The 20,715-nt window shown below is 36.8% G+C and overlaps 1 protein-coding gene across 1 annotated transcript in view; it reads left to right on the plus strand.

The window, feature by feature from the left end:
- The window catches only part of LOC117342097 (glypican-5-like), a 135,574-nt gene that overhangs the window by 72,740 nt on the left and 42,119 nt on the right, over window positions 1-20,715 (plus strand). Inside the window, exon 4 of the mRNA XM_033904090.1 lies at window positions 15,481-15,761. Coding sequence (XP_033759981.1) covers window positions 15,481-15,761 — 281 coding nt within the window. The remainder of the gene's footprint in view (window positions 1-15,480; window positions 15,762-20,715) is intronic.

The raw sequence follows: 20,715 nt of genomic DNA on the forward strand, positions 1-20,715 counted from the left end.
CAGAAACTAAAAAACAGGCTCAGCAGGAAATTAGATTTTTTTAATTGAAATTACTTAATTTAAAAAAAAAATAAGAATTAAAAAAAAAATAAGAACAAAAAAATATCCTGGCTTACATATTGCATTTTGTTTGATATTTTTTTGTATGGGGAACTCTGAGTATTCTGATGCACATGTGCAGAGCTTACCTGTTGATGAAGCTATGGTCGACATTTAATCATCTGTCCTACAGCTTTAAGTGTTCAGGTGAAAAACAGGTAAAGTAAAGTAAAAACTTTGAAAGGAAATTTTAAAGATAAAGTGTTTTGCTAAAAACAAAATAAAAAAATCCAAAGAAAAGCGTTTGTTTCGTAGTAATGCAGTATTTTGTTGGGTGGTCCTGTGATGGTGGCATAGTGGTAACATACTTCACCTTTCACCTGGGCAATTCCCATATATCCAAACTAAAGGCGTTCTCCTGTCTGACTAGGTAGGTTTTCTCCAGGTATTCCAGTTTCCTTCCCTAGTTAAGATTCCTTGTGTGAGTTCATCTGGAAAACAATATTGATTAGTAAACTTGTTGTTGGGTGCTACAGTGGCTGAGTGGTTAAGGTGTCCCTACCCTAGGCTGGTATTTTTTCTCCAGGTACTCTGGCTTTCGTCCACTCCAAAACCTGGCACATCCTTATGACCCTGGCTGTTTAACAAAATAAACCATAAAACATAAATTCTTGTCCTGCAGTTGTTGTAAAATAAAGTTTTAGTATTCTGAAATCAGACAATGACATGTGACCTTTGAATAATATGGTTTAAGAAGACATTGCCTATTTGATACCTATATCCTGGGAAAAAATTCACTTAAAAAAACCCACTTCATATTTATTTGTTTTGCCCTAGTGTTGTGGACACCAGAATCACTCCTGCTTTTCATCATCTTGTGCGATAGATTTGCCCTGCAGTTTAAAACAATAACTTACCCGAAAATGTAGAGGATTATATCGATGAAAATGTAGAGGATTGTATCGATGGGAAATGGGATTATCATAGCATACCAATTTGATTGGTTCATTTGATTTCTTGCAAGCCAGATTTGTTCCGAAGTCCCTATCACAAATGCCATGAGATTTTTAATTGTGTGTTAGACAGATTTTATTTTTTTCTTCACTCCCTAGTCTACACTGCAGGATAGGAAATCTGAACTATGACCTTAGGTGTAACAGTGATCTAGACATCACCTGGTGACAGACTGGCTTGGGGAAGGGGGAGGTTGTGGGAGACCATGTGAGCCCCCTACCCCCCCCACCCCCTACCCCTTCCCCCCTACTTTTGACTCACACTACTGCCATTGACAGGTTTTGGGAGGAGGGGGGGGGGGGGGGGGGGGGGGGGGGGGGACTCAGCTACTATGGAGAAAGGGAAGAAGTGAAGGGACCTGCCTCTCCCTTCTATGACAATTATGTCATCTGGCCCAGTATACCAGACAAAGAACGTCCCATTTTCCACCCTGGGGATGGGGTGTGGATTACATAATTAATACACACTGCAAAAATATCCCTTACTCATGTCAAATATGACTTCTCACCCTAACAGTGACATTTACACAACATTTCCGTGGTGCGACCATCTTAATGGGATACAGTCACAAAAAAAAATCAGATTCTCTTTACACTGCACTTGGTTGAACTGATGATTGGACAGTACTGAATTAACTCCCTTTGCTGTATACCTGACATAATATGTAGAATTTCAGAAATAGATTCACTGGTTTGAAAAAAGTTGCAGGAAAGTTTAAAATTGAACTAAATTACCAAGTTTTTAGAGGAAGGATAGTGGAAGGCTGGATTACTGCTGACTGGTTAGTAAGACAAACCAGATTATATTGGATAGTAGGGAGACTCCAGGATTAAATGATTGGGAGACTTTTTATATATAAATGGCCTATAATGATCATAGAATTTCAAAATGATGGCATCAAAATAAGGCTTACACATCCAGTGTTATATCAATGTTACTTTTATAACTTCGCCCAATTTCCGTTAAAAAAAATAAAAATCTTGATCAGAGAATATAACATATGGTTTGCGAAAGGAAGTTGGTTATTTCAAGGCGGCTATGGTATTTAATTTTATAAACATTATGAGTTAAAACTTTAATTTCATTTTCCAATTTTAAACTCTTAATTTAGTTTCAGAAATCATGCATGCTGGCATGCCATATGAACATTCTGTAATGAACCAGATTTTTGGATCTTGAAACATTTTAATTACCATACAGACTAAAATGTTTTGACCATCTTTATACTGGTAATAATACTTCATACCTAAGGTAAAGATATGCTACAATTTCTTCATTAAAGGTTCTCAATCTTCTGATTGCTGTATGTATCTGGCAATGAACCCATTATTGATAATAAGCCCACCCATATCTATTGCATTTCGGAGAGCTATGTACAACTTCTAATTCACTTGATGATGAATTGCATTTCATTTCCCGTTGCTCCATTAAACAATCAGATAGATCTATCTCCAGAATGTGGAGACCTTTAACCCAACTTTAAGTGATAACACATATTTTATAAATATCATGCTGTCATTAAATACCAAGATCATACTTCAGACCTGTTTATTTATCAAACTTTAGACCTGAGGAAGACAAGCCTGTATCCAGTTTTAGTATTGTGTATACAATATCTTATTTCCATGTTGTTCATCTTTAGCCATCAAATTACACATGTAATTATAATAGTGCTAATAAAGTTTGGAATTTAATGAATTAAAAGTAAACCTGCAAATGCTATTTCATTGTTTCACAATAACACCCCCTCTCCCTTCTTCCCTCTCCCTTTCTCCCCTCCCCTCCCCTCCCTCCTCAACCCCTATTCCCTTTTTCCTTTCTCTCCATTTCTCCCCTCCTCTTTTCTCCCCCTGTTCTCTCCTTTCCCTTTCCCCTTCCTCCCCCATTCTCCTCTCCCCATCCTCCCTCCTTCCTCCCACTTCCTCCCCCTTCCTCCCTTCCCTCCTCCTTTCTCCCCTCTTTCTTTCTCCTCCTTTCTCCCTTTCTCCCCCATTTCTCCCCTCTCCCCTTCCTCTGACTTCCTCCCTTTTTCTCCCTCTCCTCCGCCTTTCTCCCCCCTTTCTCCCCCTTTTCTCCCCCTTTCTCCCCTTCCTCTGACTTCCTCCCATTTACTCCCTACTCCTCCAGCCCCACTCCCCCAGCCCCACTCCCCCGCCCCTCTACTTGGGGAGGAGTTGAGGGGTTGACCCCCTGAGCTCATTACAGGATAAATATTATGCTTGAGTAATGTCAACAGTGAAGGAATCAAGGAACATTTCTGTATTTAAGCTTAAAATGAAGTTGATAGCTTAAAGTCTCTAACTATATTGAAATCGGTTAAATAAAACCTATATAAGAAGTAATTTGTTAACAAGTTTTAAAAAAGAAATAAGAAAAAACAGAAAGGAGCCAATTTTATGACTAGACATTGATTCAGGAATGTATGCCTTTAATGTTTTGCGTTGAGTGAGGACATATTTACGACATTTCAACACCACAGCCTTATTGATATTCTAAGGTCAGTTTTTCAGCGTTGAAGGTTCAGCCAGGGCCCCATAAAATAGGTAAAGGATGGCAGACATCATGTGAGGCATCCATTTATATTTGCCAAAGTTTAATTACAAACATGTCAAAAATTCTATCTGGGACATTTTCGTAAAAAAAAAAATACTGCAGAAAAAAAGGCATGAAATATTTTTCGATTTTTTTTATAAATGCACAGAGGAGGAAAAATGACTCTATAAGATTTTGTGATGCTGATGTCATCTAGTGCTAATGTAAAATTTTACATACATAGCACACTCCATTCACTTTGCTCAAATTTTTATTATAATAGAAAGAATTTTAAGTAGAGACTGAAGGCATTGTGGTTGAACATGTTCTTTGGGGTTTGCATAAATGTTATTGAAGTTCTGAAAACAAACCAAACCAGTCATAAAAGTGTAAAAATTTAAAAAAATAAAGTATTAAAGATTGACTGATATCATAAAATTAATGTATTTTGAAAGAAAGCAAACAACAATCAATGCGTCACATTTGACACAAGGGAAACAACTCCATATTCATCACAATCTTAACAGTAAAGGGGATATTAAGATTTGATCCAAAATTCACAATGTAAAAAAGATAAAAAAAGAAAAAAATAGAGAGGAAAAGTTGGCATCAATTTTAAGAAGGGAGGTAATTCTTGGTTTGAGCAAGTCATAAAGATGTCCTGTGTACTTTTAAGTTCGACACACCTGCCACTTGAAATGAGCAGACATGTTTAGATAAAGATTACTGGCTGAAAAAGTCATTTTTATTGACAAAAACCGGACACGTTGAATTACGATGTGAATTATGTGATCGTTTATATATTGGTCCTTTGAAACGGCCACACCCTACGTGATATATGCACACATAGGTATTTTTGAGATAGAGACCATCAATGGAGTCAATCTTGACACAGTTATCATAAAAACTTAAATTCCTATTTGGCAATGAGTACTATGCCTACGCCAGCAAATTCGTAAATATTTCATATAGAATTGGCAAGGTATATCAGTGAGAGTCAACATTTGGTCGCATTTTTCGGACAGATTTACAGCAGGCTGTTATCAGATTCCTCAGAAAACATTGTGATTTATTATATACTGGTAATCACTATCTGATTAGGGTATCTCTCAAAGCCCCATAGACATCCACACACAGAGGAGTCAAGCCAACTAATGAATTACAACATGATTTGTAGTCATCAAATTTATATGAAATTAATCGTGGTGTTATTTATATGAAAACCAAGTTTGAATTGTCATGTGCAATAGTTATCAAATATATTTCTTGCAATATTTCGTTTTCAGTAATTGAGTTTGATTTCCAGTTGACTGATTTTCTGGTTGTATACCATGAGGAATCGTGTTTCATATAAATAAATCTTTGGTATTGATTTCTTCAGAAATTTACAGTTTATAATCTTATTATTTAGATTTTGATAAAAATATTTTCGGAAATTCCAATTTTTATAATTCTTTTTTGTCCTCTAGTGGAAATATCGATAGAATTCCCTAACATTCTTTTTCTAATTTTCTGTTAATTTCCTCAAAGATTACATCACAATGCTACATAAGCTTGCTCCATCAGTCTTATTTGATTCCCTAACACAAGGTTTATGGCAGTATATTGACGAAATATATTAATAAAAATTGCTCAGCTCGGACAATTTGGCTCTCTATTATGTTTACATGTAATTGGATTATAATGTTGTTGCTTTTGTGTCCGATAAAATCATTATTAATTTTTTTCCTATTCAGTATAGTTATGAAAATTTTGATGAGATCTTGCTTTACTGTATGTTCTTGATAAAATTGACAATAATTATGCAAGTCTTTATACAATTAAATTTTGTTTACAGTGGAATTAAGAAAGAATATTGATAGAATTTTACGTAATTTTGTTATATTATCAATGAAAACTAGGCTACATGCACAGTAAAAGGCATAGAAAACACGTTTTTATAATAACAGTTTTATCTAGGCATACAATCCGTTGAAACAGCAGTACAGCGGCAGTGTGATTATCCAGATATCTTGTGCCATTGCACAATCTTAGTCGTAATTGACCACACATACAACACTGCGGGCTGTGCCATTAAACACAGCTCGTTTTCTTCTATGAACGGTTTCAAATCAGAAATTACCAACGAGTACCAAATACACATCTCAGTGCTGGATAAACAAGCAATGTTGGCTCCTTGCCAAAAACTTTCTTTCCTAAATTGTGTTTTTGCCAGGTAATATAATGTTTTCATTGCTTTAGGGCATTGGAATTTTTGTTCTGGTTTATTTTTCAAATGCTTAATGTTCAGCTAATAAATGTCCGATTTTGGGCAATAGGTTGGCTTGAGGTCAAAGGTCGAAGACACTAGTTGTTGTAAGGTCAGAACTATTGAGATTGTAGCAGATTGATTCGAGTAGATTTCAAGATACTTAATGATATTCTACAAAAGAGTCAAGTTTTTGTAATTGCCAAAATAACAGGTGTACCTCAAAATTGCAAAAAAAAAATAATAAAAAATTGCAAAAAAAAATAAAAATATATTACTAGTTCTTTTTGTGTTCATGTAAATTATTTAGAATTATTGGAAAAATTATATTTGAAATGTATGTATATATTTAAATATTGAAACCATTCAATATTCTTAAGGGATTACGGCTTCAATTAGGAATTTGCTGACACTATACAGGTCTGATAATATTAAATTTAGCTCACACTACCCTGAATCCCTCCCTGAATTTGATGAAATTTCAAAATAAATATATATCATTAGGTTTGTATATGCACACCTGCCTAATCAGGTTAGATGTGTAAGCTGTAAAACTAAGATACTTTAGAGTTTTACCGAGAAATCATTTTAGGAACTAACACAATTAAAAAATATCGAAATTCTTAAAATTTGAATCATGATCCCTTGGAGATTTCCGTTTCATGTATGTTATCTGGAGAAATTAAAGCCATTTAAAATGTGTACATGAGTAAGCTTATCTAAGTTTTGATGTTGGTTAAGATAGATTTAACTTGGAAATATGAAACGACAGCTTTGATTGGATCATGATTATGTTATTAAGACAAAAATCAACAATTTATCAAATTTTTGAATTCGGTTAAAGTAGTTCAAAGGGTTCCTTAAGGATTGGAATGTAGTTATGGTGATTTTCCTGGAAATTTTAGAAAACACACACAAAAAAAAAAGAATGTAGAAAAATTCATTTAATATTTCTGATGATAGGAACATGGTTTCAGCAGCTGCAGTCACTACTGGTTGCCGTCTGCTCTCTGGCTATAGTCACGGGTGTTAGAAACTACATGAGGAGGAAAAATGCATGATAACATCTTTTTGCACTTTTTGTTCCAAGTGGAAAGATCTCAAACAGTTTTGAACTGGGGGAAAACCTGACTTTTTTATCAAAAAGCAGCTGTAGTATTTTCATTTTTTTTTTTTTTTTTGACACAGCAAAAGTTTTGCATTTGAAAGCCGATACAAGAGTAGCCTGGAATTTGTAGTCTGAAGTTCTAGAACTGTACTACTCTCCTAAATGGACTTGTCTGTTTTAGAATTCATCACGCCCTATTACTGTTTTATGCAAATTTTAATAAGGATTGAATGAAATGCTGATGTTTATTAATAGACGGTGAATTAAAGAAATAGTAATAGAGTTTCAAGTTTAAATAAGAAGTTTTCAACAGATGTATGCTAACAATACTTTTAGAAATGGGAAGGTGTGGTACTATAGTAAATACTCAAAAACCTTCTACTGCAGACAGAGTGCATGGCAGCTACACAGAATTTATTGACCAGAAATTATCAAATGTCGGTAATATTAGATACACTGAGGAGAAAGAGCGTGGAGGATTAAAATATGGGGACGAGGGATAAGGGAATTCTAGGTAAGGGGAGAAGAAAGAAAGAAGGGAATACAGGGGTTGAGAAGAAAAGGAAAGAATGTTGGACTCCAGGAAGGAGGACACTTCAGGGCTGTGAAAGGGGAAAAGGTATTACTTAATTGTTACAAAGAGATTAAAAAAAAGCCTAATAATGAATCATGGGGTAAAGTGAGTTTGGGGTGTGTGTTTTAGAGAAGGTAAGTGGTGGGGAAGTTAAAAAATAGTGTGGTGGTGGGGGGAAATGGGGGGGGGGGGGGGGGGGGGGAAGTGGTGTGGTAAAGAATGGAAGTCATGGGGGTGGGGTAGGGGATGGGAGGAGTGTGATGGGGATGGAAAGAAGGTGTGTAGGGAGGGGAGGAGGTAACTGGTTGTGGGGGGGGGGGGGGGGAGAAGTTCAGTGATTGGGGTAGGGTTGGAGAAGGTAAGTGGTTGTGGGGGGGGGGGGGGAGTTCAGTGATTGGGGTAGGGTTGGAGAATCTAAGTGGGGGTAGGGGATGAGATGAGATAAAATGTGGGGGTAGGGATGGGAGGAGTGAGAGTGTAGTGATAGGGGGGAGGGGAGAAGGTAAGTGGGGGTAGGGATGGGACGAGATAAAATGTGGGGGTAGGGATGGGAGGAGTGGGAGTGTAGTGATAGGGGGGAGGGGAGAAGGTAAGTGGGGGTAGGGATGGGACGAGATAAAATGTGGGGGTAGGGATGGGAGGAGTGGGAGTGTAGTGATACGGGGGAGGGGAGAAGGTAAGTGGGGGTAGGGATGGGACGAGATAAAATGTGGGGGTAGGGATGGGAGGAGTGGGAGTGTAGTGATAGGGGGGAGGGGAGAAGGTAAGTGGGGGTAGGGGTGGGAGGAGTGAGAGTGTAGTGATAGTGGGGAGGGGAGAAGGTAATTAAGTGGGGGTAGGGATGGGTGGAGTGAGAGTGTAGTGATAGGGGGGAGGGGAGAAGGTAATTAAGTGGGGGTAGGGGTGGGAGGAGTGAGAGTGTAGTGATAGTGGGGAGGGGAGAAGGTAATTAAGTGGGGGTAGGGGATGAGATGAGATAAAATGTGGGGGTAGGGATGGGAGGAGTGAGAGTGTAGTGATAGGGGGGAGGGGAGAAGGTCAGAGATGGTGGGTGTCAATTGTATCCAGCAATGAAAATATGTAATGGTATTTGAAATCTCTCAAGATAAACATTCTGTATGTGATGGCATGGTGGAAAGTATAATCTTGTAATCATTTAGTGATGACTAAATGCAAAGTACCATGGACCCTGATCTGACAGTCTGTAGGACACAATGTATTGGTTGGGTTCTTCAGAAACGGAATGAATTATGTAGCATCTCAGTTAGATTGGTAAGGATAAGTACATGAATAGAATTTTGTATATCACAACCAGTGATGGATCTTAATGCAGCATATTTCAGTGAATATACTCCTCAGTGTAATGACTATACAGTGAATTGTATGACCACTGAGCTCAAGGGTTAAGTGTACCAGACTGTAATATCAAATTGTCATGTCTTGTGGGCAACACTATAATCTTTTGTACACTGAGGTGGTGTACAAGTCGATTTGTCCATTCCTTGTTTAAAACCTAATCAACATTGTGTGAGCATCTATAGTCCCCCCTTATCCCAGCTTAAGACATCATAGCAATATGTCGGATTAGACAATAAGTCAGAATATCCAGGTGTATGATAAGATATGTGTTTTACTAAAGAAAGATAAGAAGGTAGTTTTCTGATAGTCTGGTCTGCTATTACATTATGGATATTGTGTAAAATGTCTGGTTAAATAGTGATAAGAATAATTTGTTCTTTCAATAGTGGGTAGAACAAACTTATAAAAATCCTATCTCTGTTTGGCAGTATCACATGACATACCTCATAATCTGTATCTCAATAATACTATACTGCTTTAAAGCATGCATGCGAAACAGATCGTATGATTATAAAGCATGCATGTGAAACAGATCGTATGATTGTAATGCATGCATGTGAAACATCGTCTGAATTCTTGAAATAACTTCTTATCATACAAAACTTGATGTGGAAAAAGAAGCCTCTTGACAGTAATGATTAAAAGTTTTGAATTATTCTTGATTAGGTGATATGCTCAAATCTCCATTTTTGGGTTATTGGGGAAAAAAAGAAAGTGTCTTGAGAAAGTGTAGTTATAAAAAAGACATTCTTGGTATAAATAGGGACTGTGATTTCTGATTCCTAGTGATTCCATGTCACAGAATATCGTCCAATAACAAAGTGATGTTTTACACATCCTGTTAAATTAGGAAGCCTTGTTTTATTAATCCCTGGGAAGCAGTTAACAAGGGAGGATTAATTAACATGGAACAAGATAAATCTGTAGTGAAGATTTACTCACTACTGTATCTGTCGGAGATTCCTCAAGTTTGGATAGTAAACAGTTGTATATTTCTCCATGAATGTATATTTCTCCATGAATGTATATTTCTCCATGAATGTGTATTTCTCCATGAATGTATATTTTTCCATGATATAAGAGATTCACTGTTCATTCATTGACTTGTGAATGGTAAATTGTCTCAAATCATGATAACTTTTATTACTCATAAAAGAGTTTTCAGGTTGTAAACACAGATGTATGACAGTTAGAGCTGTTCATTAAAATCGTAGGTGAATTTGTTGTCGTTTTGTTATGTGGTGAGTGTACAGTTAAGTTGGTGGTATGTGGGGCGGTGGTAACACACTTGCCTTTCACCTAGGTGGCCTCGGTTCAATTCCCCAATTGAACTTGAACAGGTAGGTGGTCACCTGCCTGGCCACCTGGGTTTCCCTGGGTTCTCCGGTTTCCTCCTACAGTAAGACCTTTGCATGCTTCCATCTGGGCCAAGGAGTGATATACATTTTGGATGTTACTTACTTCACATTGGTTAAAAAATAAAGTCTATATCTAGTTGGAAGACAAGCTTGTGTATGTCTAGATTTTGAACCTTACAGGTTTATAATTGAAGTCTGGTATTTAGCTGTTTGGGGAACTTTGTACTCGGAAAAACTCTAATTTAGTTAAAGGGATTTTATTGAAATGAATTGGAGATGATGCTGGTGTTTCTTTGTCTGTATGTTAAGATTTTGGTGACATTTCGATAAGGTTTCAGAATTTTCAGAATGATTTCATTAAATGAGGATTTGTAAAGTTAATTTTCATTGAATTTCTAGTTGGTTTTCACTGGCGTTTCAGTGAAATATTGTTAAGTATCCAGTGGTTTTCCAAGGGTATTTTAAAGGAGGTTTTTCAAGGTGTTCCTCAACATTTTAACCAGTCCAGTAAGTTCATCGTCAGGTCATCCCATGAACCAAATTCTAGGGTAACATGATTTTGTACGGTATTGTGTTTCTGTGGAATAATGATATTAACACTCTCGTTTACGTAATAAGATTTGGCAGCAGAGAGTCTAGGGATCTTCTGGGTGATGCCGTTTGACGTCCATGTCACCAGGGTGCTGAGATAGTTCCTTATTCATGCTGACAGGACAGGGAAGATGATTGTACTTTGGGAGGTTTAATGATGATAGCGTCCTCAGCTTGTTACAGGACACTATCGCTGAGGACCACGGAAGGGATAAGGCTACGACCTACGCTTGAAATCTACAAAGGGCTATATATTGCATTAGGGCCTATCTAAAAAATCAATACTGTTGTATGCTTCCATCAGTTTGATTGTAAAAAATGAGGTTGCATCTTCTTTAGAAAGCAGGAAGGTGCTTACATTAAATGAAAGAGTTATTCAATCATGATTTGAAATATATGCGAGGAAAAGATGTTAGTTTTTTTTGTGTGTGGTTTAAACAGTGATTGAAAACCATTTTATAATTAGGGCTATCAAAGCAGGTTGGCATTTACTGTATATATAATTTCACTGATATTGATGCCTTCGTTGGAAGCTTGGGAAAGATAATGAATCCCGTGGCATCAATGATTTATCATGTGAATAACACCAAATTTGGTGTGTCAGCATCTGAAGCTGAGTCTCTCCTCACACAAGTAAATTAGCGATAAGGGCGTTCGTCTTAATCCTCGGCTGATTCAGTGAGGTGGGGACTTCCTTGGGAGAACTTTTACAAGGAACGGTAGTCCAGTGAGATATTGAACTGTATTCACCATCAACACAAGGTAAAAGATGTTATGTATCATTTGACTGGAAACAGAATCAATTGTAGACATATATTCAGTATCCATATTTGGGGCCTCAAACCTTGTGTATTATTGATAGAGGCTGAAGAACAATCAGTATAAATGTTCAGGGCCACATTATTACATTCATTAAAGAGACTGATGTATAATCCGTACCGATTTGGGGGCCGCAGAATATCAGTACTGACCAAGATACAACAAGTGTTCATGATAGGGGCCACAGAATATCAGTAGGGGCCGCAGAATATCAGTACTGACCAAGATACAACAAGTGTTCATGATAGGGGCCACAGAATATCAGTACTGACCCAGATACAACAAGTGTTCATGATAGGGGCCACAGAATATCAGTTCTGACCCAGATACAACAAGTGTTCATGATAGGGGCCACAGAATACCAGTTCTGACCCAGATACAACAAGTGTTCATGATAGGGGCCACATAATATCAGTACTGACCCAGATACAACAAGTGTTCATGATAGGGGCCACAGAATATCAGTACTGACCCAGATACAACAAGTGTTCATGATAGGGGCCACAGAATATCAGTACTGACCCAGATACAACAAGTGTTCATGATAGGGGCCACAGAATATCAGTACTGACCCAGATATAACAAGTGTTCATGATAGGGGCCACAGAATATCAGTACTGACCTAGTTATAACAAGTGTTCATGATAGGGGCCACATAATATCAGTACTGACCCAGATACAACAAGTGTTCATGATAGGGGCCACAGAATATCAGTACTGACCCAGATACAACAAGTGTTCATGATAGGGGCCATAGAATAAGAGTAGGTAACAAGATGGAAGATGTGTCCCTTGTAGGGTAGGGACCACATCATTTGGTACAATCACTATTAGGAGCCACAGAATATTCCTAGATACTGTCAGTGTCCTTGTAAGGGGCAACAGGATATTTGTAAATATTTCCACTGTTCATTCAAGGTCATAGAGACCTGGATTATGTCACTGTCCATGTTAGGGGTCACATGATTTCCATAGGAACTTAGATACTGTCACCGTCCACTGTTACTGTCCATGTTAGGGGCCACAGAATTTCCATAGGAACTTAGATACTGTCACTGTCCATGTTAGGGGCCACAGGGTATCCATAGGAACTTAGATACTGTCACTGTCCATTTTAGGGGCCACAGGGTATACATAGGAACTTAGATACTGTCACTGTCCATGTTAGGGGCCACAGGGTATACATAGGAACTTAGATACTGTCACCGTCCACTGTTACTGTCCATGTTAGGGGCCACAGGATTTCCATAGGAACTTAGATACTGTCACTGTCCATGTTAGGGGCCACAGGGTATCCATAGGGACCTAGATTTTTTCACTGTCCTTAGTTGGGTGCCACAGATTACGTTTACCACTCAGTGTCCATAGTAGGGGCCAGAGATGGAGTTTCTTGTTTCACAGTCACTAGATTTGGTACAGTTGTTGTTGAAGTTAATCATGATAAAGTCAAATAATCTATTAGATTTACTCACTCACACATTTTTGCTTGAGTTATTCATAATTTTGGCCAACTGGTCACTGTTGGAAGGACTTTAATAACTTGTCTTGATTCTGAAGCCAGTGATAAAGAACACTTTGTGATTGAATAGAAGATTCATAGTCAGATCAATGAAATATGGAGTCGGGTTCACCTCATTCAGAAATCTGAGGGCTAGAGGTGAATTCTCAGGAGTTGATTTGAAGAAATATCCGTGTGGACCATCTGTATTTTGATTAATCTGCAGCACCAATCCAGGAAGATACGGGAACACTATTGGAATGGAAATAAAGAGAATAGTATCTTCACAAGAATTGTAGTCATCTCAAAGGTTCATCGTCTCTGACCTAAAATACCCTTATCAATCTCTTCTATAGTAATTACAGGATCCACAGAAGTCCGATTTTCCTTAGTCTTGATATTGGCTACACACTTGGTCTGGCTCTTGGGACTTTTAAGAAGGCTTGGAAAGGGCTGCCATGTCCTATTTGTCCAATAGATGACATTTCGTTGGGATTGTACTATGATAGGAAAAAGTTCTGCTGATCATGCTCAGATCTGTGTTCATTTAATTTAGACTGATTCTGATTTGAATTAGTTGCATTATAACTTCTTTGAGATTCTTGATTCTGATTTGAAAATTGTGTATGAATTTTTTGAGCTTCCATAATTTTGTAAAAGTTTACACTCAGAAATTTTGGATTTTTAGGACACTTTCATTATCTATTCTGGTTTTCTATCTTCTATATAATTGACATTAGATAATTGGAGACATAATTCAATATTATTGATGATAACAATTGTATTGCCAGATAATTGTAGTCATTGGTTATTTTTCGTTGCTATACCCAGACAGCAGTAGAGACAATGAGATCTCCTCCTCCATATCATCACGTAACCTACATTGCCTGACAAAAGCCCATCCAATTTATGTGTAACCAGGATTTTATTATTGAAAATGCAAGATATTATTTTCATAAGAACATCAGTCATAAGGATTATGTATCGATTTAAGAAACCATATATTTAAGCAGATGATTCCATAATGGGCAACAAGTAGTTCATCGTGAACGTTAACATATAAACTCTCCCAGCTGGTATTAGTACTTATAGATTTCACGCTCTGTATGATTCTTTATACCCAACAGTTTATCTGTCTGAGTATAAACCAGGTAAATACTGTAATAAATGCCCCCCTTTTCAAAAGAGAATATCGTTTTATTATAAAACTGGATCTTTTTATCCAAGGGTTGTTTTGGACTTAAGGATGAATTATTAACTTAAAAATCTTGATTAAAAGGGTCCATAAATTTTGAATAAAATATTGTAATGTGTGTTTATGTTCTGTGTCTGTTTATTGTGTAATTTAAATCCTGTCGGTACTGAAGATCTGCCTTCTTTTTGTTCATCAAAAGATTTGAAATAGAAAGAATTTTTTTTATAGATGTATGATTTCATTGAGCAGAATATTTCAATTGTATGCTAAGGTCCATGTACAGAATAAAACCTCACCATAGTGTTGTCCAAAGTGAAATATACACATAAGTGTTTGTATTAAGACGCTTCTTGAAAGAAATTTGAATTTTACAAGATGTTAGTGGGGGTTTTAAGACTATTTCTTTTAAGTGTATCGATGGCTGGTGAGTCAGTACTAACTGAGTGGGCGTGTTTGTTGAATATTTAGATTCCGATGTTTTATTGTCGTGATCAATTGAAACACATGTCAACACTAGTCATATGAGGACATATAAAGGCTTACGTAGGCCTGGTAAGCCCTCTGGTCGACAGCCATTGTGGCCTTATAAATATCGCTTCCCCTGGTCATTTAACACCGACCAGTGCAAACAGTGTAATTATATTACCTATTTATAGGGGCGTGATGGGATACATTGATTCACATTACTGGCCGCGAATTCTGTTTGGACAATAGCTGTAGTGATACCATATTTATATTTCAAACAAAATCTGTTTAAACTAAATCCCAGAATGATAAATAAGGGATACCCCGTAGCATCAATAAACATCTTAGCATCAAAACAAATGACAATTTTACCACCTGATATAAAATATGGATGATTCTGTAACCCTTAGGAAATTACAGTATGGTCTGTAGGGCCAGTATGATAACGCACACAATCATTATATCAAATTATTCTCAAAATATAAGTCAGAGTGTCGAAAATGGATCAACATACGATCTTGGTACCAAAATCATCCAGACATGGTCTTCAGCTGCAGAATCCAGATTCATCCTTACTTTGAAATGATCTGATGTCTATATATAACAGTATGTGTTTTCATTGCCAAATCACAGTTATCACCCAATCATGCTTCATTTCTGTGCATTTTCATGTGTTTTAGATGAAGGCTCTTTGTGATTTCCCTGTCACTGTGACAACTAAAGCAGTGAACACTACGTCCTCACACCATTCTCACAAGGAACGGGGACACCATCATCAAGCTCCGCTCAACAGACGTTCCATTGGTGGCGACCTCTATGACCAAGTACTAGAGGTCATGAAGGAGCTGTTGACTTCACTGCGGATGTTCGACACCATGTCAGATGTAATCTGTGACCAGGAGTTGTACTACAACCAGAACATGGAGAGCGACCAGTGCTGGAACGGAACCACTATCGGCAGGTAAGTCAAGGTCATATGCAAACAAGTGTTCAAGGTCATAATGTAGGGAACATAATCAATTTTAAAACGGAACATTACAAAGGAAAATATTTGACAACTGTTGGTCAAATTCAACAACCACCTGAAAGATGACACTGTCATGGTTAAATGTCAAGATCATGCTTAAATACTGAAGTGAAAGGTCTATAGGTCTATCATTTGTAGTTTGGTGTCATCATTGAAGGTCATTCTGTGGCTATAAATAGCTTGAAGCATCACTGAAGGTCGTTCTGTGGCTGTAAATAGCTTTAAGCATCACTGAAGGTCATTCTGTGGCTATAAATAGCTTGAAGCATAACTGAAGGTCATCCTGTGGCTATGAATAGCTTGAAGCATCATTGAAGGTCATTCTGTGGCTATAAATAGCTTTAAGCATCACTGAAGGTCATTCTGTGGTTATAAATAGCTTTAAGCATCATTGAAGGTCATTCTGTGGCTATGAATAGCTCGAAGCATCATTGAAGATCATTCTATGGCTATGAATAGCTTGAAGCATCATTGAAGGTCATTCTGTGGCTATGAATAGCTTTAAGCATCACTGAAGGTCATTCTATGGCTATAAATAGCTTTAAGCATCACTGAAGGTCATTCTGTGGCTATGAATAGCTTGAAGCATCACTGAAGGTCATTATGTGGCTATAAATAGCTTGAAGCATCATTGAAGGTCATTATGTGTCTATAAATAGGTTGAAGCCTCATTGAAGGTTATTATGTGGCTATAAATAGGTTGAAGCCTCATTGAAAGTCATTATGTGGCTATAAATAGCTTGAAGCCTCATTGAAGGTCATTATGTGGCTATAGATAGGTTGTAACCTCATTGAAGGTAATTATGTGGCTATAAATAGGTTGTAGCCTCATTGAAGGTCATTATGTGGCTATAAATAGGTTGTAGCCTCATTAAAGGTCATTATGTGGCTATAAATAGGTTGAAGCCTCATTGAAGGTCATTATGTGGTTATAAATAGGTTGAAGCCTCATTGAAGGTCATTATGTAGCTATAAATAGGTTGAAGCCTCATTGAAGGTCATTATGTGTCTATAAATAGGTTGAAGCCTCATTGAAGGTCATTATGTGGCTATAAATAGGTTGAAGCCTCATTGAAGGTCATTATATGGCTATAAATAGGTTGAAGCCTCATTGAAGGTAATTATGTGGCTATAAATAGGTTGAAGCCTCATTGAAGGTCATTATGTGGTTATAAATAGGTTGAAGCCTCATTAAAGGTCATTATGTGGCTATAAATAGGTTGAAGCCTCATTGAAGGTCATTATGTGGCTATAAATAGGTTGAAGCCTCATTGAAGGTCATTATATGGCTATAAATAGCTTGAAGCATCATTGAAGGTCATTCTGGGGTTATAGATAATAGTAGCTATCACTGTTGGTCACTTCATGGCTCTAAACAACTTAAAAAACGCTGAAGGTCATTTTGTAGCTATAAATAGCTAAGAAACAGGTTGCTACAGGAAGTGTTATAATGTGAGGAGACAGGTACAGATTGGGAACATGTATCACTGCAGACACGTAACACTAGGTAAATGGAACAAAAAATGCATGTAACGCCTCCAGTGACGTTTATGTATAGTCTAATGCCACTTGGGAACATTTTCCAACTCACAAACATGACTGGACCTGATTCGTACCAGAAACTGTCAAAGCCCACCTCTGTCTGTCTGGCATTACCAAGGCCCAGGTCGTGATGACATTGGTACTACGGTGAGATACACCACTCTCCTGATATACCTGATGGAAGGATTCACAGAGTACACAGTGTGTACACAACTTATCATTAAGGATGCACTTTATCTTCTACCAGTGCACAAACCCGATCACATGGAAAATCAGTACGAGCTACGACTACCTTTGAGTCTAAAGCAATCAGCATCTCTTTGGTATGGTTCGTTTTATCACTGCTGAGCGTATGGAATTTCGATTCTTTATCAAAAGTAAAAAAGACACTTTTAATTTTGATCGAAACCATGACCATCTTTGTGTATATGAAGTCGTCATATCTTTGCTGGAAAATAGGAAGTGGAATTTTACTTATTTCAGTGGCTGCGATAGTGCCTACAATGTTTTTACAAAGAAAAGAATCTCTGAGAAATGAGCATACAACAAATATACTTACTATGGTGTACTTATATTTTTGTTATTTATTGAGGCACAATGAGAAACTGGTACACTTACAATAACGATATAGGCAATAGCTACGAGATTACTCCATTGTAAATCTATCAGAGTATTGTTAGCTTGAATTACTACGATTGAAGACTCCAGTTAACCAAAGCTATAGTGATTCTCATTTATAAAGATACCTGGCTGTGAAAGTGTGTTTTTTCCTTATCAAAGTAAATGACTCATTAAGTAAAACAAAGCCTTGGTGCCAGAGTACTGGTGTTTACTAACAATTCCTTTGGAATGATTTTGTATTAGATATGCTCAGGCAGGTTGGTGACTAATGGAAATTGATGTCCATGCTCTGAGGCCGTGCCTCACCTCACTCACAGCCGAGCTGACAACGGTCTCTTCTATGTGGTATGGTTGTCTATTCCACAATTCAGTGTTTCTCTGTTTCATTGTACTGAAATGAGTATATGAGTACATTGCATTAAAAATATTCTAGAAATCAAGATTTGGCAAAATTTTTAAAATACAGAAACGATTCATGTCATGTCATATCTAGTCCTGGAATTCACAAGGTTTCCTTTCTTGAAAAAAAAAAAATCTCTCGTAAAAGTCTTCAATTCCTGTGTATTATTACATATGTCATTTGATTAAGAAATTTCAAGTTTGAAAAATTATCTGGGATGTAATTTTGGTTCTGTTTCATAGTAACTTATCTAAAATTTGAAAATAATGCCCTTGGATAGACATCGGTCACATGTACCGAGACCGTGATCATCAGAATTGTTGCACCTTTATGGAAATTAATTAGCACAGACAAAAGCCTAGTGTAAAGCTCCTCAGGAATCTCACAGATCAGAAACTATATAGGGTATCAAAATATACTTATATATCAAGTGTTGGATTAACTCAAACACAATGGAATGTTGTCACCTAGTAAGTGGGCAGAGAAATAAAACGCTGGTCATTTTGACATCAGGTTAGATGGTGCAGTAGCTATATATTTTAGTAGAAATAGGATAATAATATTGATGTTCAGATAATGCTGGGAAAACATTTTTGACAGATATCTACCAAAGAAAACAATACTCTATCGAACAATTAACCAAGCGGATCACCAATGATGATAAATGTTTGATAAAAGACCTCTTTCCTATGCTGCCAATATCTTGCAATTATAGAGTAATGGAGAGCTGTCCCCTCTGGTATAACACTGTCACAGCTTCCAGGAACATCTATGGAGACTATTTACAATGTATATAAATCTATATATAGTCGGAAGTCTTAGATTTTTTTTTTTTTTTTTTAATGATTCCCTTTACAAGGAGTTTATCTATTACATTATATGATTATATATATAAAAAAATAGCAATCCTCACCCATCCCCCCCCCAACCTCCCCAAAAAAATAAAAAAATTCCAACTACATTTGTATTCACAAGACCCAAGTATTTTGTTATCAAGAAGTGGCAATCCTATTCCTTTGTCTGAGTTGAACATTTTCAGAAAACAGAATCGTTTAATAAGATATATAATCTACACAAAAATTAATCTATTTTATGAAATAAGACTTCAGTGTTTCATTTTATGAAAAGCTTTAAATCTGCTGTTGTGATATTAAGATTTTTGCCATTCATTCTATGATGACAGCACCAGATAGCTTAAATCACAGCCGAAGTTTATGCTGACATGAATCTGTCCGGTGAAACAATCTCTCAGACACAGGATGTTTGTAAAAGGATGATGTATTGTTTTTGTATGCAATATAACAGCTGTTTGATGTTTCCATCAGCATGAAAAAAAACCCGTCTTCAACAATGGAATAACCCATTTTAATGTCAGTAGAGTTCACTATTTAAAGTTAAGGTAGGTATAATGCTGTTGAATTACCTCAAGCTGTTACGCACACCACTTTTCTGTACTTTTGTTTTATCATCATTAGGTAATTGATTAAAACAATTTTCAAAGGTAATTATATGCTATTATGAACCATCCAAGGTAAAATTCATTACCTTATTTACCGGGTATAAGTCCAGGGGGTCTAGTGCACAGAAAACGGGCAAAAGTGGGGGATGGGCTTATCCCCAAATAAGACCTTATGAAAGAAGGGAAAAAAACTTGTCTGCCATCTTGGATTATAAAAGAGAAGACAGCCCAATCTACCAATGACTGAAATATTTCTTACAAATAATGCAATACATTGCTTATTCCCTTCGGATCTTGTCAGTAAATATCGCAGATAACAGGTAAAATCGTAAAGTTACAAAGTTCGGAAAATATGTTGTGTTCGGTCACCTCATGATTTGTGAAGACGAGTGAAAATATATGAACCATTTTCTCATTGTTTATTTTTCACACAAGTAGATATAAGCACTAAGAACTAAGAGATATTTCGTAGAATATGTAAATCTGTCTACTTGAACGACTGGGGCTATGGTAGATTAGTATAGGCTATAACTTACTCAAGCTGAAATCATACTTACCAATATTTGTCACGTTATGACATTGGTTAAGCACTGGACATGAATTACGACTCACTATTTCAAAACAAACAGGTTGGATATCGAGCGACAAACTCCAAACATCAGTCTTCGATGTTTACGTATACAATACAGCACGGACAACAGATTTGTTACTGTAACGCTGATTGAGAAAGTATTGATAAGTACTGCTGTACATCTACTTAGTTGTATACAACTAGTTTCTGAATTAAATCTTGTATAGACTACATCATTTTTTCATTAGGTAAAAACATTGTATTTTTCATTTCATTTTATTGTCATTTTGTTCCA

This window comes from Pecten maximus, chromosome 14, assembly GCF_902652985.1.
Source record: "Pecten maximus chromosome 14, xPecMax1.1, whole genome shotgun sequence".
NCBI classification, from domain to species: domain Eukaryota; kingdom Metazoa; phylum Mollusca; class Bivalvia; order Pectinida; family Pectinidae; genus Pecten; species Pecten maximus.